This window comes from Oncorhynchus nerka, linkage group LG27, assembly GCF_034236695.1.
Source record: "Oncorhynchus nerka isolate Pitt River linkage group LG27, Oner_Uvic_2.0, whole genome shotgun sequence".
NCBI lineage: Eukaryota > Metazoa > Chordata > Actinopteri > Salmoniformes > Salmonidae > Oncorhynchus > Oncorhynchus nerka.
Window position 1 is genome coordinate 33,792,912 of NC_088422.1, and position 21,881 is coordinate 33,814,792.

A 21,881-nucleotide genomic window follows, 5' to 3' on the forward strand; every position below is an offset into this window, starting at 1 on the left:
AGTAATTTAGCAGACGCTGTTATCCAGACTGACTTACAGTAGTGAGTGCATATGTTTTCATATTTGTTCGTATTATATTATTTCTGAGGTTTCATGTATTTAATCTGGTGTCCTCTGACTCACTGTAACATCCAGAGTTATTACCTAACATAACCATGACCACTACAAGCTGTACAGTAAAAAAAAAAAAAAATCTAGCCCACTTGATGGTAGGGTACTAGGGGGTAACTAGCCCCCTGGGGTAACTGACCCCCCCCCCCCCCCCCCCCCCACACACACACATTTAATTCACATGAAGACCACAAGATGTCACCAAATTATTTTCCCAACACTTTCCCTGGTTGCCACTATTCTTGCTCAACAAAACATTTCCTCCATACCATCACAACGTTTTTGTGGTAAGTTGATCACATTTTTTGAAATGGTGTTTTTTACATTTTTTATGTACAAGTAGGAAAGCCTTAAGATATATAGTCCACTTGTTTAAACAGAAAAATAAAGATACTTTTTGAGTAAAGTAGTAATATGTTGGATGAGTGTGTTGGGGGCAACTCACCCACATCCCCCCCGGGGGCTAGTTACCCCTTTATGGTTATGAATGTGCTTCTACCTGTCATTGAGACAATGACTATCCCAGTTTGCACTAGTTTATGCTAACTTGCTAGCTAGCAACTTCACTAGCAGTAAACGCTAGCCAGCTAGCTCGTTAGCATAAACTGCTAGGAGCGCTAGCTAGCAACCTTACAACCAGATTGTTTATGTAAAACACATAAAAAGATAACGGTAACTTAATTGCAGTTGTAAATGTTTCCACTAGTGACTGATAGCTTTACAGTTAATGTTACTTTGTATCCTTTAGCTATTTTACACAGCATTTATGTTATATAGCTATATATCTAGCTACATTTTTAAGGGAGAGCTTTTCAATTGGCATCTCTCCCCATTTTCAGTCACAGGTGGGGACTGGATTAGGTGTGAGCAGTGCAGGAGGTGGGCTCGTGAGTTGTTCTCCAATTTTACTGGGTATAGTTTTATTTGTGACGTATCTACAAATTAAAAATGTGCAATAGCAAAGCATAAGAGAGTTGCCACCAACGTTACACTGAATGAATTACTTAAGTTATTGTTATTAAATGTTATATTCCAATGTTATTTAGTGTTATCAATTATATTCCATTCCAATATTATATTCCAATGAATACCTTTTTAAATTAAAAACTGTAGAAAATATTTTGCTCTTGAATGTCATTTTCAAGACTGCTGGGATTCAATCTTGATTTATTCAAATAATATTTAGTGCAATAATGGATTGTATAGAAAAGAAAGAACAAAGAAAGAAAATGTATGTGCAGGTGAGTTAAAAAGAGAATCTTTACATCAAATCTCCTCATAGTGCGGATTTTAATGGTGAACAATGCAACCCCATTTCCCCCCATATTACATTTAAATAATTCAAATAAGACAACTAGACTTAGCTTTTAAGTAAAACTTACTAAAGAATTTCTAATTAAAACGGATTAAATGATATTAACACACTTGTGTGAAACCCTTAATCTTCTACCCATGGGGGGTGTCACAACCTGGCTTTTAGATGGTGACAAGCAAGGCAGTCTACACGTTGGCAGTTAAGGAGTAACAAAAATATTTATTTAAATAACTAACAAAGTGTAAAACTACAAAGGAAAACTAACCTGTGAAGTGTGAAAGTAGGCATGTGCTTCTACACCTGCATTGCTTGCTGTTTGGGGTTTTAGGCTGGGTTTCTGTACAGCACTGAGATATCAGCTGATGTACGAAGGGCTATATAAATCAATTTGATTTGATTTTGATTTGATGTGAGGGTTTTTTAAATGTATTTTCTTATTTCACCTTTATTTAACCAGGTAGGCTAGTTGAGAACACCTTTATTTAACCAGGTAGGCTAGTTGAGAACACCTTTATTTAACCAGGTAGGCTAGTTGAGAACACCTTTATTTAACCAGGTAGGCTAGTTGAGAACAAGTTCTCATTTGCAACTGCGACCTGGCCAAGATAAAGCGTAGCAATTCGACACATACAACAACAGAGTTACACATGGAATAAACAAAACATACAGTCAATAATACAGTAGAACAAAAGAAAACAAAAAGTCTATATACAGTGAGTGCAAATGAGATAAGTTAAGGGAATAAATAGGCCATGGTGGCGAAGTAATTACAATATAGCAATTAAACACTAGAATGGTAGATCGGCAGAAGATGAATGTGCAGGTAGAGATACTGGGGTGCAAAGGAGCTAAATAAATAAATACCAGTATGGGGATGAGGTAGGTAGATAGATGGGCTGTTTACAGATGGGCTATGTACAGGTGCAGTGATCTGTAAACTACTCTGACAGCTGGTGCTTAAAGCTAGTGAGGGAGATGTGAGTCTCCAGCTTCAGAGATTTCTGCAATTTGTTCCAGTCATGGGCAGCAGAGAACTGGAAGGAAAGACAACCAAAGGAGGAATTGGCTTTGGGGGTGACCAGTGAGATATACCTACTGGAGCGCGTGCTACGAGTGGGTGCTGCTATGGTGACCAGTGAGCTGAGATAAGGCGGGGCTTTACCTAGCAGAGACTTGTAGATAACTTGTAGCCAGTGGGTTTGGCGACGAGTATGAAGCGAGGGCCAGCCAACGAGAGCGTACAGGTCGCAATGGTGGGTAGTGTATGGGGCTTTGGTGACGAAACGGATGGCACTGTGATAGACTGCATCCAGTTTGTTGAGTAGAGTGTTGGAGGCTATTTTATAGATGACATCACCGAAGTCGAGGATCGGTAGGATAATCAGTTTTACGAGGGTATGTTTGGCAGCATGAGTGAAGGATGCTTTGTTGCGATATAGGAAGCCGATTCTAGATTTAATTTTGGATTGGAGATGCTTAATGTGAGTCTGGAAGGAGAGTTTACAGTCTAACCAGACACCCAGGTATTTGTAGTTGTCCACGTATTCTAAGTCAGAGCCGTCCAGAGTAGTGATGCTGGACGGGTGAGCAGGTGCGGGCAGTGATCGATTGAATAGCATGCATTTAGTTTTACTTGCGTTTAAGAGCAGTTGGGAGGCCACGGAAGGAGAGTTGTATGGCATTGAAGCTCGTCTGGAGGTTCGTTAACACAGTGTCCAAGGAGGGGCCAGAAGTGTACAGAATGGTGTCGTCTGCGTAGAGGTGGATCAGAGACTCACTAGCAGCAAGAGTGACATCATTGATGTATACAGAAAAGAGAGTTGGCCCGACTCAGACCTGCCTGACGTCTCTATGGGTGTGCCCTGTGGCACACCCATAGAGACTGTCAGAGGTCCGGACAACAGGGCCTCCGATTTGACACACTGAACTCTATCAGAGAAGTAGTTGGTAAACCAGGCGAGGCAATCATTTGAGAAACCAAAGCTGTCGAGTCTGCCAATAAGAATGTTGTGATTGACAGAGTCGAAAGCCTTGGCCAGGTCGATGAATACGGCTGCACAGTAATGTCTCTTATCGATGGCGGTTATGTCGTTTAGAACCTTGAGCATGGCTGAGGTGCACCCATGACCAGCTCTGAAACCAGATTGCATAGCGGAGAAGGTATGGTGGGATTCGAAATGGTCAGTAATCTGTTTTATAACTTGGCTTTCGAAGACCTTAGAAAGACAGGGTAGGACAGATATAGGTCTGTAGCAGTTTGGGTCTACAGTGTCACCCCCTTTGAAGAGCGGGATGACTGCGGCAGCTTTCCAATCTTTGGGAATCTCAGACGATACGAAAGAGAGGTTGAACAGGCTAGTAATAGGGGTTGCAACAATTTCGGCAGATAATTTTAGAAAGAGAGGGTCCAGATTGTCTAGCCCGGCTGATTTGTAGGGGTCCAGATGTTTCAGAACATCAGCTATCTGGATTTGGGTAAAGGAGAAATGGTGGGGGCTTTGGCGGGTTGCTGTGGAGGGTGCTGGGCAGTTGACTGGGGTAGGGGTAGCCATGTGGAAAGCATGGCCAGCCGTAGAGAAATGCTTATTGAAATTCTCAATTATAGTGGATTTATCGGTGGTGACAGTGTTTCCTAGCCTCAGAGCAGTGGGCAGCTGGGAGGAGGTGCTCTTATTCTCCATGGACTTTACAGTGTCCCAGAACTTTTTTGAGTTAGTACTACAGGTTGCACATTTCTGTTTGAAAAAGCTTGCATTTGCTTTTCTAACTGCCTGTGTATATTTGTTCCTAACTTCCATGAAAAGTTGCATATCAAGGGGGCTATTCGATGCTAATGCAGAACGCCACAGGATGTTTTTGTGCTGGTCAAGGGCAGACAGGTCTGTAGTGAACCAAGGACTATATCTATTCCCAGTTCTAAATTTTTTGAGAGGGGCATGCTTATTTAAGATGGTGAGGAAGGCACTTTTAAAGAATAGCCAGGCATCCTCTACTGATGGTATGAGGTCAATGTCATTCCAAGATACCCCGGCCAGGTCGATTAGAAAGGCCTGCTCGCAGAAGTGTTTCAGGGAGCGTTTGACAGTGATGAGGGGTGGTCGTTTGACCCACACCCATTACAGAGGCAGGCAATGAGGCAGTGATCGCTGAGATGTTGATTCAAAACAGCAGAGGTGTATTTGGAGGGCGAATTAGTTAGGATGACATCTATGAGGGTGCCCGTGTTTACTGATTTGGGGTTGTACCTGGTAGGTTCATTGATAATCTGTGTGAGATTGAGGGCATCAAGCTTAGTTTGTAGGATGGCCGAGGTGTTAAGCATGTCCCAGGTCATCTAGTGACCTTTAGGTCACCTAGTAGCACGAGCTCAGAAGATAGATGGAGGGCAATCAGTTCACATATGGTATAGAGGGCACAGCTGGGGGCAGAGGGAGGTCTATAGCAAGCGTTAACGGTGAGAGACTTGTTTCTGGAAAGGTGAATTTTTAGAAGTTGAAGCTCAAATTTTTTGGGTACAGACTTAGTGAGTACATTGGAGATAAACCTAGGCATTGAGTAATGAGAGATATAGTCTCTAGAGATGTTTAAACCAGGTGATGTCATCGCATATGTAGGAGGTTAGAGGCTCTATAGTGAAATATGACAGTAATCACTAACCAAGACAGTAATGGACAAGGCATATTGATATTAGAGAGAGGCATGCCAAGTATTAGAGAGAGGCCTAGCCAAGTGAACATATGGGTCCAGTGAGTGGGCTGGCTGGGGACACGGCGATTCAGACAGTTAGCAGGCCGATGCTAACAAGCTAACAGTTAGTAGGCCGGGGCTAAACAAGCAAGCAGTTAGCAGGCCGGGTTAGCAAGCAAGCAGTTAGCGTGGGCTAGCAGTTACAGACTGGACAGGTAAGCTAGCAGTTAGCAGGCCAGGGCCGGCAGCTAGCAGTTAGTAGACCGGGGCAAGCAAGCAGTTAGCAGGCCGGGTTAGCAAGCAGTTAGCAGGGGCTAGCAGTTAGCAGACCGGGTTAGCAAGCAAGCAGTTAGCAAGGGCTAGCAGTTAGCAGACAGGGTTAGCAAGCAAGCAGATAGCAGGGGCTAGAAAGTTAGCCTTTGGGGGACGTCACGATGGGGGTAGTTATGTTTTTGCCTATTCGTGCGGTGACGTCGATAGACCAGTCGTGGAATTAGTAGGGTTCCAAGTAACTCTAGGTAGCTAGCAGGCCTAGCTGGTTAGCATAATGGGCCTTCAGTGGGCGTCGCGCCTGAGGGGCCTGTTGGAGTCCTCGGGCAGATTATGACGGTATTCCAATCGTAGGGGATCTGCGGGGTTCCATGCCCCGTAACGTCTGTAGAAGGGGTCCGGATATTGTAGCCCAGGAATATACTTCGGTGGTAGCACAGGAGCCCTGGCCGGGCTAGCTTCAAGCTAATTGGTGCTTGTTCTGGGATGGAAACGCTAGCCAGGAGTAGTCATCCGGGGTTGCGGTTAGCTAGTTGTGAAGATCCAGATGAAAATTCAGTTTGCGGTAGGAATCCGGGGATAAAAATAACAGGTCCGTTATGCTCTGTTTAGAGTCACGTTGTTCGACCTGACGAGAGCTTTCCGAGCTGAAGGTTAGCTGATGACTGCTGGCAATGGTTTGCTGACTGATAGCTGGTAGTTAGCTGACTAATAGCTGGTAGTTAGCTGGCTAGCTTCAGTTGAGGGATTCCAGATCCGAAGTAAATATAAATACTATAGGAAGAGAAAGCAGATCCATGCCACATTGGGTGAGGCGGGTTGCAGGAGAGTATTTAGATGTTGAGGTTTAGCAAAATATTTTAAAGGATATGCGACGAAAAAGATGTAAAACGATATATACAAGGGACAGGACAAAGACGTCTGACTGCTACGCCATCTTGGATTCACATTCTCCTGGGTGTAATGGAGATGCATGGATGAAGGTAAAATGTGTTGAAGGGTGCACCTAATCTAAAACCAAAATCAACTAGATCACAAAACAAAATGGTGCTTGTGGAGAAAGAGAACCAAGACTGGGCACCAGGAACTTTTATCTTCTAGGTCCCAAACCCAGGTGCAACTTGTCACCTTTAACGACCTAATCAGCTCCACCTGTCCCCAATCTACAAATAAAAGCACAAAAACACAGTGAAGGAGGCAGGGAGAGCGTAACAGGGTGTACTTACAAGTACAGTTACCCTGGTACTTAAAACAAACTCCCCTTTCATAAAAACAAAATTTCATGAAATAACTTTAAAAAAGTGTCAAATGTAGCCATTTATTTCCCTTTATAGTTTATTAGCCTAAGCACCAAATTTTTTCTCTAAACTTTGCTTTTTTTGTGTCAGCAATTAGACATAGTTTTTTTTGGGGGGGGGCTAGTTACCCCCTATTACCCTAACATGCAAGGAATAATATAAACAAACATTGACAGTGTTCTTCTTTTCATTATCAGAATTGTTATCATATTAGCATAATCATTATCATATTATGCTAATATAAATGTTATGTCCAATTAATTTATCCTATGTATTATCAGTTTGCAATAGGCACTCTACTATGTGCTATCATTATATAACCCATATGCCACTGTCGGAAATCATCTATCCCTACTCTGATTCTCTTTCATGTTACTTTTTGCCTCTGATTGAGTTACACAGCTTCAGGAAGTGGAGCAAGAGGTTGGGGTTAAGATACAGGAATTGGACCACCGAGCCCATTGGGAAGATAAAAATTCAGCAAGTAGTCTGGATAGTGATTGTATAATAAAAACCTCCTAGGGCATTGTTATGTCTAGTGGTGGAAAAATCCTTTGTGCAACTAGACTGATGTTCCCTCATGCATCCGTGTTTGTACACATTTGCACTACTGAATTAACCTGGTCTAACTCTTGATTGAAATAGCCACAACACCCATATACTGGTCATGATTTATAATCATGTTGTTAAAACACACAGATGCCCTCTCTCTCTGTTGTTATCTACCTGACACATACACAGACATGCTCTGAGATAAGATCTGAGACTGAAACACCAAATTAAACCGACCTTCAATTTTTATCTCACAATGCCCTTGAAATGGGAGCAGAAATAGGCCACACAAGCGACTGGCCTCATTCAGTCATTGGTTGATTGGATTCCTGAAGAAATCCATTTATACATCTCTTCAGTCAGTCACTTAATTTAGAACATACGGACCAATGGTTGTTGCACACAATTCAACTTGCCAAGAGATCTTTAAAGTACATGAAACTGAAGTCAAGATATCACCTCAGAATGGCTTATTTCATTTAGTTTGCCTTCTTTTTCTACTTTTCCTCAGGGTCATTTCAACCATATAACTTACTGTAGCTTTTTTTCTTCTTTTTTTTCTCTCTGACTGGTAGAAAGCATTACAACCCCGGTTACTGTTATTTTATTAGCGTGGCCTATGCCCCCTGGCCTGATGAACTGGTGAACTCACAGTGCTGACCTTTTCCTCTTTTTCACATTTTATGGATTTTTTTCAAAGGATTTACAGATTGATATTGTTTCCTGCTGACATTCAATTATTTTTAATGCCAAAAGTACATACATTCACTATAGTTTGAAGAAGTAATTAACCCATTTATATGTACATGACATATTGCTACACGTGTTATAAGAACAGGATGTTTTTTATATCATAACTTCCAAACAAAACTTCCAAAGGCATCTGCAATTCAAATAATGTCTAGATAGTTTTGTGTTTCCAGTTCATCAATATGCTTATTGTACTGTATCTAATGGCGCCCAGACAATCACACCCCTAGTGTCTCATCATCAGCCTGTTAGACTCCTCGACTGGGTCACTGCAGCTCCTGCCAATAGCTCTGTCCTACAGGCCTCTCATGGTCTCATTCTGCTGCTCACAGACTGAACAACCCTTAGCAGATAGGGATTCACTTTTTTGTTGTTAATGTGCAGCTATTTTTATTTATTTATTTATTTATTTCACCTTTATTTAACCAGGTAGGCAAGTTGAGAACAAGTTCTCATTTACAATTGCGACCTGGCCAAGATAAAGCAAAGCAGTTCGACACATACAACGACACAGAGTTACACATGGAGTAAAACAAACATACAGTCAATAATACAGTATAAACAAGTCTATATACGATGTGAGCAAATGAGGTGAGATAAGGGAGGTAAAGGCAAAAAAAGGCCATGGTGGCAAAGTAAATACAATGTAGCAAGTAAAACACTGGAATGGTATATTTGCAATGGAAGAATGTGCAAAGTAGAAATAAAAATAATGGGGTGCAAAATTAATTAATTAATTAATTAAATACAGTAGGAAAAGAGGTAGTTGTTTGGGCTAAATTATAGGTGGGCTATGTACAGGTCCAATAATCTGTGAGCTGCTCTGACAGTTGGTGCTTAAAGCTAGTGAGGGAGATAAGTGTTTCCAGTTTCAGAGATTTTTGTAGTTCGTTCCAGTCATTGGCAGCAGAGAACTGGAAGGAGAGGCGGCCAAAGAAAGAATTGGTTTTGGGGGTGACTAGAGAGATATACCTATACGTCTCCATTTGCCTAAAGAGAGAGAGATAAAGTATTTGAGTATGTGTCCTAATTTCTGTTCAAGACGAGACCCAAAATATTTTGTGCCTATCCAATCCTGCTCCTGTAACCACAGGCCCACCAGTTAAATTGTAGTGTCCAGTTTATGAAGTCACCCCCCTTCACTCTCATACACTATCACAAACCCAAAATCATGTTGTGTTGTTATATCCTCTGGCAAGGCCTTCATATTTCTAATTTTAAAAGATTGCAGCGGGGCAAAAAGGAACTCTTGGGTATTTAATTGACTTCCCTTTAAGATTGCAAAAGCCTTTGATTTCACCCACATGCAGGCATTAGTCGTCCAGATCCATGGAGCCTGTCTAATGTTCCAGTCATCCAAGCACAACTTCCTTGTGTTCTGCCTCTACTGATTCTCCTTAATGACTGGAGCCCTTTATCTTATATTTTGACACTATCCGGTACAATTTGTTGGATTCCATCAGGTGACTGGCATCGGACATGGTGCCTCTGCATAAAGACCAAATCCTATTACCCAGACATGACTTGTCCTTCACAGTTAACATCATGAGCAGTCTTCTACTACTCTGTCCAGCCAAAGTATACCAGCTTCTCAAAGCCTACTGAGGATCGTTTCTTCCATTTCTCAGTTATAGAATACCTACTCACTTGAATTTTCAGATAGTCATGTTGATAGTTGTCAGGACTGCATGCAGTGGTTCTAGTTAGACTAGTTAAGTTAGACGAGGTACAGCCTGGGGTCTTGTAACGAAGGAGGATACATTTACAACATTATAGAATATCTCTGGTTCAGTGGCGCAGTGGTCTAAGGCACTGCATCGCAGTGCTATCTGTGCCACTAGAGATCCGGGTCAGAGTCCAGGCTCTGTCGCAGTCGGCCGTGACCAGGAGACCCTTGGGGCGGCACACAATTAATTTTATTAGAACAGTAAAAAGTATTTTTTTTGTTAAATACATGGTATACTGTCTGATATACCACAGCTTTCAGCCAATCAGCATTCAGTGCTTAAATCAACCAGTTTATAATTAAGCTATAAAGCCGAAGGGGGTGTGGTATATGGCTAATATACCATGGCTAAGGGCTGTATCCAGACACTCTGTGTTGTGTCGTGCATAAGAACAGCCCTTAGCCATGGTATATTGGTCATTTATACAACGGGTGGGTCTAATCCTGTGGCGCAGCGGTCTAAGGCACTGCATGCATCACAGTGCTTGAGATGTCACTACAGTTGCAGGTTCGATCCCAGGCTGTGTTGCAGCCGGCTGTGACCGAGAGACACATGAGGTGTGGCAAAAATGGCCCACGTCTTCGGTCGCCAGCCCTCGGGCCTAACAACACCCGTGCCAATATATCCTCCAAACACCGGCTTCTCTGGTATTATCCCTTAAATACCACAAACCCCCAAGGTGTCTTATTGCTTATTATAAACTGGTTACCAATGTAATTAGAACAGTAGAAATAAATACCCATGTCAGCCAATCAGCATTCAGAGCTGAAACCATCCAGTTTAAAATTCTGTTTATACTTATTTGTGCTGTATTCTTGTGTGTTGTTTGCTGTACGCACTCCCTCTCTTTTGCTCTCGCTGTCACTCTTGCTCCTGCTCTCTCAATGGAGGTGCATGTAAACATCATAACAGATTGGCTATTATTAAATCATTCCGCTCTCTCTCCCTGTAGAATGTGTGTGGAATGAGAAGTACCTGCTGTCAATCAGAGCCTGTCTATTCAGGCCCATGTGTAGTCCTCAGGAGAAAAGACATTAGTAAACATTTTCTTAACTCTTATTTTCTTAAAACTGCTTTGTTGGTTAAGGGCTTGTAAGTAAGCATTTCACGGTTGTATTCGGCATTTCCTAGGACATTTACACCTTTCCTAAGCACGCCTTTCCTACACACTTCTAAGATGGCGCCGACAGAGATGGCGTGGCGTCCACGCTTCAGATCCTTAGGAATCTATGCAGTAATTTGTTATTCCATGTATTATTTCTGACATTGTTAGCACAGAAAATCTTAAGTGTTATTACATACAGCCAGGAAGAACTATTGGATATAAATGCTACGTCAACTTACCAACATTACGACCAGGAATACGACTTTCCCGAAGCGGATCCTTTGTTTGGACCTCCACTCTGGACATGGGATTTAAATCCCAGAGGCCGACCCAAAACTACATTGTCGCCGCAGGAGAGGCAGACGGAGCGGCCTCCTGGTCAGACTTAGAAGGCGAGCACACCATCCACCGCTTCCGAGCATATTACTCGCCAATGTCCAATCTCTAGACAACAAGGTGGATGAAATTAGGGCACGAGTTGCCTTCCAGATAGACATCAGAGATTGTAACGTTCTCTGTTTCATGGAAACATGGTTCACTCGAGACATGTTGTCAGAGTCGGTACAGCCACCTGGGTTCTTCACGCATCGCTCCGATAGAAACAAACATCTCTCTGGTAAGAAGAAGGGCTGGGGTGTATGCCTTATGATTAACGACTCATGGTGCAATCATAACAACATACAGGAACGGCCCTGAAAGAACTTCACTGGACTGTATGTAAACTGGAAACCATATATCTTGAGGCTGCATTTATTGTAGCTAGGGCTTTTAATCTGAGAATAAGGTTACCTAAATTTTTACCAGCATATCGAATGCGCGACAAGATCTGGTAGCATTCTTGACCATTGCTACTCTAACTTCCATGATGGATACAAGGCCCTCCCTTCGGAAAATCTGACCATGACTCCATTTTGTTGCTCCCCGCCTATAGGCAGATAATAAAACAAGAAACGCCTGTGCTCAGGTTTATCCAAAGCTGGTTTGACCAATCAGATTCCACATTTCAAGATTGCTTCGATCACATGGACTGGGATATGTTCCGCATAGCCTCAGACAATAACATTGACGCATACGCTGACTCAGTGAGTGAGTTTATTAGCAAGTGCATCGGAGATGTTGTACCCACTGTGACTATTAAAACATTCCCTAACCAGAAACTGTGGATTGATGGCAGCATTCGCGCAAAACTGAAAGCGCGAACCATCGCTTTTAACCTGTCTAGGACTGGGGCCCCTCACCAACAGCCAATGAAATTGCAGGGCGCCAAATATAAATCAACAGAAATCGCATAAATCAAATTTCTCAAACATACAAGTATTAGGCTGTCACGGCCTTCAAAAGAACTAGACCAAAGCGCAGCGTGGTGAGCGTACATATTCCTTTTATTTAGGATGACGCCGACAAAAACAATAGCCCTTAAGCTTCACGGTTGTTTTGTATTGTCTATGTGCCACAAACAAAGTTAACTTCCCACAAAGACAGGTGGGAAAGGGTTACCTAAGTATGGTTCTCAATCAGAGACAACGATAGACAGCTGTCCCTGATTGAGAACCCTACCCGGCCAAAACATAGAAATACAAATAATATAACATAGAATACCCACCCCAAATCACACCCTGACCAAACCAAAATAGAGACATAAACAGGATCTCTAAGGTCAGGGCGTGACATAGGCACCATTTTAAAGATCAATTCTCGTTAATCCAGCCACAGTGTCTGATTTCAAAAATGCTTTACAGCATTTTACATTGGTGCGTTACGTTCAGTAGTTCTAAAACATGCAGTGATTTTGCAGAGAGCCACATCAATTCACAGAAGTACTCATTATAAATGTTGATGAAAATTCAAGTGTTATGCATGGAACTTTAGATACACTTTTCATTAATGCAACCACTGTGTCAGATTTCAAAAAAACTTGACGGAAAAAGCAAACCATGCAATAATCTGAGTACAGCGTTCAGACAACAAAGCAGCCAAAAAGATATCCGCCATATTGTGTAGTCAACATAAATCAGAAATATCATTATAAATATTCAATCTTTAGGATGTTTTTATCATAAATGTTCAATAATGTTCCAACCGGAGAATACCATTGTCTGTAGAAAAGCAATGGAACGAGAGCTACCTCTCATGTGAACGCGTGTGACTGAGATCGAGGCTGCTGCCAGACCTCTGACTCAAACAGCTCCCATCCGGCACCCCTTCACAGTAGAAGCCTGAAACAACGTTCTAAAGATGGTTGACATCTAGAAGAAGCCGTATGAAGTGCAAAATGACCCATATCCCACTGTGTATTTGATAGGGGCTGAGTTCAAAAACTACAAATCTCAGATTTCCCACATCCTGTTTGAAGGAAGGCGTTTATAATTAAGCTATAAAGCCGAAGGGGGTGTGGTATATGGCTAATATACCATGGCTAAGGGCTGTATCCAGACACTCTGTGTTGTGTCGTGCATAAGAACAGCCCTTAGCCATGGTATATTGGTCATTTATACAACGGGTGTTGTCTAATCCTGAATGCTAATTGGTTAAAACCGCATTCCAGGGCCTCCGCAACAGCGCCTTCTTCAACCTCAGGAGGCTGAAGAAATTTGGCTTGTCACCGAAAACACTCACAAACTTTTACAGATGCACAATCGAGAGCACCCTGTCAGGTTGTATCAGCGCCTGGTACGGAAACTGCATCTCCCTAAACCGCAAGGCTCTCCAGAGGGTAGGGCGGTCTGCACAACGCATCATCGGTGGCAAGCAACCTGCCCTTCCATTACACCTACAGCACCCGATGTCACAGGAAGGCCAAAAAGATCATCAAGGACAACAACCATCCAAGCCACTGCCTGTTCACCCCGTTATCATCCAGAAGGAGAGGTCAGTACAGGTGCATCAAAGCTGGGACTGAGAGACTTAAATCACTAACATAGAGAGACTGCTGCCAACATACAGACTCAAATCTCTGGCCACTTTAATAAATGGATTAATGAAGGTATCACTAGTCACTTTAAATAATGCCACTTTAATAGTGTTTACATATCCTACATTACTCATCTCTTATGCATGTACTGTATTCTATACCATGGACTGCATATTGCCTATGCCACACAGTCATCACTCATCCATATATATGTGCATGTTCTTATTCATCCCTTTACATTTGTGTGTATAAGGTAGTCGTTGTGATTTTGTTAGATTACTTGTTAGGTATTACTGCACTGTCGGAACTAGAAGTACAAGCATTTGACACTCGGATTAACATCTGCTAACCATGTGTATGTGACCAATAGAATTTGATTTGATATTTGGTATTCAGACTTACCTTATTCAGTCGTGTAACACTCCCTGCAGGTGTGGCTACCTTGCACGCTCTGAATAAATGTATTTCAACTGCTGAAGACCTTTCCAACAGATGACCAACAGATTTTTTTCATTGAGTTTTCTGATCAATAGGGTTTTCAATACATTTATCTTTAAATTAAATAAGGTGTATTTTTTAGTTGTACATTTTGTCGATAGACTCAAATAAAATATAATTGTATTTGTCACATGCGCCGAATACATGCTTACTTACAAGCCTATAACCAACAATGCAGTTTTATGAATATAGAGTTAATTACTAAATAAACTAAAGTTTTTAAAAAAGTTTAACAATAATGAGGCTAAATACAGGGGTACCGGTACTGAGTCAATGTGTCGGGTTACAGGTTCGTAGAATATACTATAATATTTAGTAGATTATTTCGAGAGGTGTTCAGAATATTATAGATCAATGAAAGGGAGCTAGCTAAATATATGCATATTCCTCTCTGTTTCAGCGCCAATTGGTAGATTTAAAAATACTCTGATCTTGTATATTATTTAAGGTTATGAAAGTATTTCTGAATCATAAAAAACAGGTTTGTAGAGCCTTTACACACTAAATATATGAATTAATAAAAAATTCAGTGGTTTGATTAATCCTGAAAGTTGCCACATTCAGTTTTTCAACCCATGGCATTGTTGGAAGATTAGTGTACAAACTTGTAGAATTATAATGGGAAGAAAAGTGTACAATTGTAGCCTATACCCTCTTCTGTTGCCTGCTCAACTATGGAACTGTGTGATGACACCGCCAAGTATTGCGCCATGTGTTGGGTTCAAACTGTTACGACTTGATCATCGCTCTGCTCCATAACGATTTAATTAGCCTACATTTCAACTGTTACTAATGATATTCAGCAACAACCTCACCGCGGTGACAGCGTTTACAGAGGAAGCAAATGAAGGTAAACGAAACAATGTAATTATAATGTAGGCTGTACCAAATGAAGCGAACTAACAGTAAATTAGCTGTTGAATGTGTAGGTTTATTGGGCCTACTGACTGTCGATTTCTGTTATTGGCTAATATTGAACATGATAGAAATAGGAAACCGAGAAAGTCGGGGTAGCCTATAATTAAGACATTCGAGAGTGCCCATCCCTGCGAGTTTAAAGGCCGTACAATTTAAATTCTGCCAAGTGGCACAGCATTTCATAAACTTTACTGTGGGAAAGTTGATATGTTGATATGCTTCAGTTTTCACATTTCACATTTGCTGCCATTTCACGATTATAAGGTAAAAATAGATATAAAACAAGTGTCATTTATATTTACAATTCCCTTATCCAAACTGATGACTCGTTTACCTGGCTCTTATCAATAGCTATTATCAAATTGTAAATTACAGTGCGTAGAGAAGAATGGTGTTATTTCCAGCGAAAAAATTAGATGCTTTTTCCACTTGGAACCGGTAGGTTCGCAAGACCTTATTCATAGTTTCCTTGCGCTTAAAGGTGGTGGAATTTTTAGGGAATTACGTCAAGGTCATAATATGGTTATCTGTAGACACAACTCAGCCACACCTTCATTGATTCGATCACCCAAAACGAATAGCTGGTGAATAGCATGCTATTCTCATGCTTAAATTCAAGGTCAGAATACACGAAGAGAGAAACGTGCATCAATGTGAATAAATGAAACGGCAAAACAGATATGTATGGGAATACCATCAAATAACTGGCAACCTTCTGGACTGTTGCCTCATATGAAACATTAGCTCTTTAATCCAAAATACTGGAATATAGAACCAACGTTTTAGCTTCACTGTCCAAATAAATACGCAGGGGGGTGTAGGTATAAAATACCATTCCTTTACTTGTTAGTTACTATGAATGCATTTTTCCCAAATAATGTTCACAATTTCATATTTTCTTACTTTCTGTATTGCTCACTAGCAGTTATACTACCACTACCTCCCATATACTCCCTTTTCAGTCATCCAGCATTTATTTCCAGACCTCATCCCCCCATTCCTCCGTTGGCTGCTGATAGTTATCTCTAGCTGTATGTGAAAGCGTAGGGTAATTTTAGGTATAGAATTAGACAGACAGGGAAGAGGCAAAATAGAGGATAATAAATAAGAGAGATACAGTGTGTGTTAGATATAGACGAACAATGACGGCAGAGGAGACGTTGGAAGTAAAATGGAAGATAAGGAGTCGGAAGAGGGGGGAGGGGTTAAGGCATGGTAAAGGAGATAGGACCAGAGGATATGTGTACAAATGGGAAAGGAACAAACATGAGATAGGCTACTGTATATGCACGGTTGACAGACATTGGATGTTGTCATCGTAGGTACTGTCCAGCCTGCCTGGGGATGCTGTGCCGAATCAACAGACACCACAAAGTGTTAAACAATTCAAAATATATTTGAGATTTGAGGTTCTTCAAATAGACACCTTTTGCCTTGATGACAGCTTTGCAGACTCTTGGCATTCTCTCAACCAGCTTCACCTGGAATGCTTTTCCAACAGTCTTGAAGGAATTCCTGTCACGTTCTGACCTTAGTTCCTTTGTTTTGTCTTTTGTTTTAGTATGGTCAGGGTGTGAGTTGGGTGGGTTGTCTATGTTCGTTTTTCTATAATTTGGGATTTCTGTGTTCGGCCTAGTATGGTTCTCAATCAGAAGCAGCTGTCAATTGTTGTCCCTGATTGAGAATTATACTTAGGTAGCCTGGTTTCACTTTTGAGTTGTGGGTGTTTGTTTTCTGTGTGAGTGTTTGGTCCACACGGTACTGTTTTCGGTTTTGTATATTCACGTCATCGTTTGTTGTTTTGTTCGAGTGTTCTATTGTCTTTATTAAAAAACATTATGGACACTTACCACGCTGCGCATTGGTCCTCCGATCCTTCTCGCTACTCCTCCTCAGAAGAGGAGGACGGGAACCCTTACAATTCCCATGCTTGTACTTCACTCTGCGGTCTGACTCATCCCAAACCCTCTCAATTTGGTTGAGGTCGGGGGATTGTGGATGCCAGGTCATCTGATGCAGCACTCCATCACTCTCATTCTTGGTAAAATAGCTCTTACACAGCCTGGAGGTCTGTCGGGTCATTGTCCTGTTGAAAAACAAATTAAAGTCCCACTAAGCCCAAACCAGATGGAATGGCGTATCACTGCAGAATGCTGTGGTAGCCATGCTGGTTAAGTGTGCCTTGAAGTCTAAATAAATTACTGACAGTGTCACCAGCAAAGCATCCCTACACGATAACACCTCCTCCTCCATGTTTTATGTTGGGAAATACACAATGCAGAGATCATCTGTTCACCCACACCACTTCTCACACAGACACGGCTGTTGGAACCAAAAATGTCAAATTTGGACTCCAGACCAAAGGGCAGATTTCCACCGGTCTAATGTCCATTGCTCGTGTTTCTTGGTGTCCTTTAGTAGTTGTTTCTTTGCAGCAAATCGACCACGGAGGCCTCATTCACGTAGTCTCCTCTGAACAGTTGATTTTGAGATGTGTCTGTTACTTGAACTCTGTGAAGCATTTATTTTGGGCTGCAATTTCTGAGGCTGGTAACTCTAATTAATTTATCCTCTGCAGCAGAGGTAACTCTGGATCTTCCTTTCCTGTGGTGGTCCTCATGATAGCCAGTTTCATCATAGCGCTTGATGGTTTTTGCGACTGCACTTGAAGAAATGAAGTTCTTGAAATGTTCCCTATTGACTGATCTTCATGTCTTAAAGTAATGATGGACTGTCATTTCTCTTTGCTTATTTGAGCTGTTCTTGCCATAATATGGACATGGTCTTTTACCAAACACAGCTATCTTCTGTATACCACCCCTACTTTGTCACTACACAACTGATTGGCTCAAATGCATTAAGAAGGAAAGAAATTCCACAAATTCACTTTTAACAAGGCACACATGTTAATTAAAATGCATTCCATGTGACTACCTTATGAATCTGGTTGAGAGAATTCCAAGAGTGCAAAGCTGTCATCAAGGCAAAGGGTGGCTATTAGAAGAATCTCATAAAATATATTTTGATTTGTTTAACACTTTTTATTTACTCCATGATTCCATATGTGTTATTTCATAGTTTTGATGTCTTCACTATATTCTACATTGTAGAAAATAGTTAAAATAAAGAAAAACCCTTGAATGAGTAGGTGTTCTAAAACTTTTGACTGGTAGTGTATATATATTTTTAATGAATGGAAAATAAAACACATAATATATCTTAATTAGATATGTATTCAACCCCCTGAGTCAATACATTTTAGTATCACCTTTCTGGGTAAGTCTCTAAGAACTTTGCACACCTGGATTGTACAATATTTACCCATAATTCATTTAAAAATTCTTCAAGCTCTGTCAAGTTTGTTCTTGATCATTGCTAGACAGCCACATTTCAAGTCTTGCCATAGATTTTCTAAAAGTAAAAAATGTAACTAGGCCACTCAGGAACATTAAATGTCATATTGGTAAGCAACTCCAGTGTATATTTGGCCTTGTGTTTTAGGTTATTGTACTGTTGAAAGGTTCATTTGTCTCCTCGTGTCTGAACCAAGTTTCTTCTAGGATTTTGCCTGTGCTTAGCTCTATTTAGTTTATTTTTATAAAAAAAACTCCCTAGACCTTACCGATGACAAGCATACCAATAACATGATGCAGCCACCACCATGCTTGAAAATATGAAGGTTGTACTCAGTGATGTGTTGTGTTGGATTTGCCCCAAACATAATGCTTTGTATTCAGGAAAAAAAGTTATTTTCTTTGCCACATTTTTTTGCAGTATTACTTTAGTGCCTTATTGCAAACATGGTGCATGTTTTGGAATATTTGTATTCTGTACAGGCTTCCTCCTTTTTTACTCTGTCATTTATGTTAGTATTGTGGAGTAACATTGTTGTTGATCCATCCTCAGTTATCTCCTTTCACAGCCATTAATCTGCAACTGTTCTAAAGTCACCATTGGCCTCATTGTGAAATCCCTAAGCGGTTTCCTTCCTCTCCAGCAACTGAGTTAGAAAGGGTGCCTGTATCTTTGTAGAGACTGTTGTATATTGATTGATACACCATCCAAAGTGTAATTAATAACTGCACCATGCTCAAAGGGATATTCAATGTCTGCTTTTTTGTTGTTGTTGACCCATCTACCAATAGGTGCCCTTCTTTGCAAACCATTGAAAAACCTCGCTGGTCTTTGTGGTTGAATCTGTGCTTGAAATTCACTGCTCGACTGAGGTACCTTACAGATCATTTTATGTGTGGGCTACAGATATGAGGTAGTCATTTAAAAATCATGTTCAACACTATTATTGCACACATTTATTATGTGACTTGTTAAGCACATTTTTACTCTTGAACTTATTTAGGTTTGCCATTACAAAATGTTTGAATACTTATTTTTTCCCCCCAATTTCGTGGTATTCAATTGTTTTAGTAGCTACAATCTTGTCTCATCGCTACAACTCCCGTACGGGCTCAGGAGAGACGATGGTTGAAAGTCATGTGTCCTCCGATACACAACCCAACCAAGCCGCACTGCTTCTTAACACAGCGCGCATCCAAACCGGAAGCCAGCCGCACCAATGTGTCAGAGGAAACACCGGCAACCTTGGTTAGCGCGCACTGCGCCCGGCCCGCCACAGGAGTCTCTGGTACGCGATGAGACAAGGATATCTAGGACGCTAGGCCAATTGTGCATCGCCCCACGGACCTCCTGGTCGCGGCCGGTTACGACAGAGCCTGGGCGCGAACCCAGAGTCTCTGTTGGCACAGCTGGCGCTGCAGTACAGCGCCCTTACGCCCTTAACCACTGTGCCACCCGGGAGGCCGGGCTGAATACTTATTGACTCAAGACATTTCAGCTTTTCATTTTTTATTAATTAGTAAAAAAATTCTAAAAAGCTATTTCCAAATTATGGGGTATTGTGTGTAAATCTGTGACACAAAATCTAAATTTATCTAAATTAACATAATAACCCTTTTTGGTTCCAGGTAGAACCCCTTTTCTGTTCTATGAAGAACCCTTTCCACAGAGGGTTATACATGGAACCCAAAATTGTTCTACCTGGAACCAAAAAGGGTTATTCTCTTCTAAGATTGTTCTGTTACACTGCACTGGCATTTGCTTTGTAATATAGATACAGTATAGTGTCAGTACTTTCAGATATACCTTATAGAGGGTGAGGTGATGTTGTGTTGGCTGGATGCCCAGCAGTCTTGGCATTCAAGAGGAGCCCTCCTTATATCTCCTGGTCCAGTCTGAGAGATGGCGTCTCTCCTCACGTCTCTGTCTCCCAACCACAGTGGTTGAGTTATGTGCATGGCCAGTGTCCCAGACTTGTCATGAGTCACCTTTCTCAGGCCCAGGGGCACTCACAGGCCAGAGGCTGGCTCATACTCCACGTGCCCTCCCCCTCTCTCAGTTGTTATTACCATGCTATAAGGATGTGTTTGCTGCAGACCCTACAGCGGTTTCTGTGACTTGTGTCTATCAGGTGTTCTGAGCTTATATGAACTGTCTCTGTGGTTACCGGGGGAATGACAGACGAGGTGGCTCAGGTACAAAGAGAGCTGCTGAGATAAGCCTGGCTTGTTCTCCTCATTCTATTTCTGAGTTGGTCCAAGACCTGTGTGAGGTGTGAAGTGTAGGAGGGTATTAATAAGAGTGTGAAGTGGGTGACCCTTCCTTTGCGCTCTTTCTCTCTTTTCTCTCCTGTTTCTACCTCCTCTGCTCATCACCTGCTGCGTCTCTCCCTCTCCTCCCCACCCACTTCCTCTTATTCCCCTTTATGCTCCGCTCCCATTAAACACCTTCACCCTTCTCTCTCTCACTCTCTCTTCCCTCTCTCTCTCTTAATTACCTGTTTCAGACGCTCTCAGTCGCCCACGAGGGGACAGACAGCCAAACACTCAGGGCTGGCATTATGCTGCCAGAGCAGCCTAGGAATGGGGGGAATGTGAACTGTTCAATCACATGAACAGCTGAGTCAGTGTGAGCACATGATAACCCTCCCCACCCTCACCAGACATTTGGAACTTTTGTCTCCGATTGCTTCTTTAACATATAGTCTGTCTATACTGTGTGGCACACTGATGGAATATGGTGAACATGGCTTTCCCCTGCTATTGTTTTTCAGTGAGCTTCTGGGAGATGGATCTAGACAACCAGAACCAAAGCCAGCCCCACCCTGAGAACCCATCTGGACTATCAGAGGTTTTAACCCCCACTCCAGCAGCACCTCCAGGCACAGAAACGCCAACCTCTGAACCCTGCGCCAATGCTCCTGCTCCTCAACCGTCAGTCCCAGCCCGGCCTCGACGGCCTCAGAGGACCCCCAGAGTAGAGGGCTCTGTAGACGTCTGTGAGCCCACACCTGACCCCACAGAGGCTAACCAGGACAGATCCACTCCTGATGCTCCAGCTGGGGCCAGCCGTCATAAGCCCCTGCGGCCTGGAGCAGCCAAGCCCCCTGGGGGGCCTGGAGAGCCAGTGGGGTACACTGAAACCACTCTGAAGGCTGGCCCTAAAGTCCCAGGCCACCCCCCTGGGGCCCGGAACCCCATCTCAATGAGGGCAGCGTCAGTGCCCCAGCCACCGCCTTCCAGGCCTATACCTCCCCACCTCAACCCTCATGCCCAGAGGGCCTTCTCCGTGTCGGGCACCGCGGACACACAGGCCCAGGTGGTAGAAGACTTCAGGTGAGCTCCAGGTGTTTCTCAATATGCAGTGCCCTCCGTGGTCCGTTTCG

General features: G+C 42.3%; 1 protein-coding gene across 1 annotated transcript in view; it reads left to right on the forward strand.

The window, feature by feature from the left end:
- LOC115111639 (phosphatidylinositol 4,5-bisphosphate 5-phosphatase A-like) overlaps window positions 1–21,881 on the forward strand; it is a 38,295-nt gene that overhangs the window by 624 nt on the left and 15,790 nt on the right. The window contains exon 2 of the mRNA XM_029637910.2: window positions 21,270–21,831. Coding sequence (XP_029493770.2) covers window positions 21,284–21,831 — 548 coding nt within the window. The 5' untranslated portion in view covers window positions 21,270–21,283. The remainder of the gene's footprint in view (window positions 1–21,269; window positions 21,832–21,881) is intronic.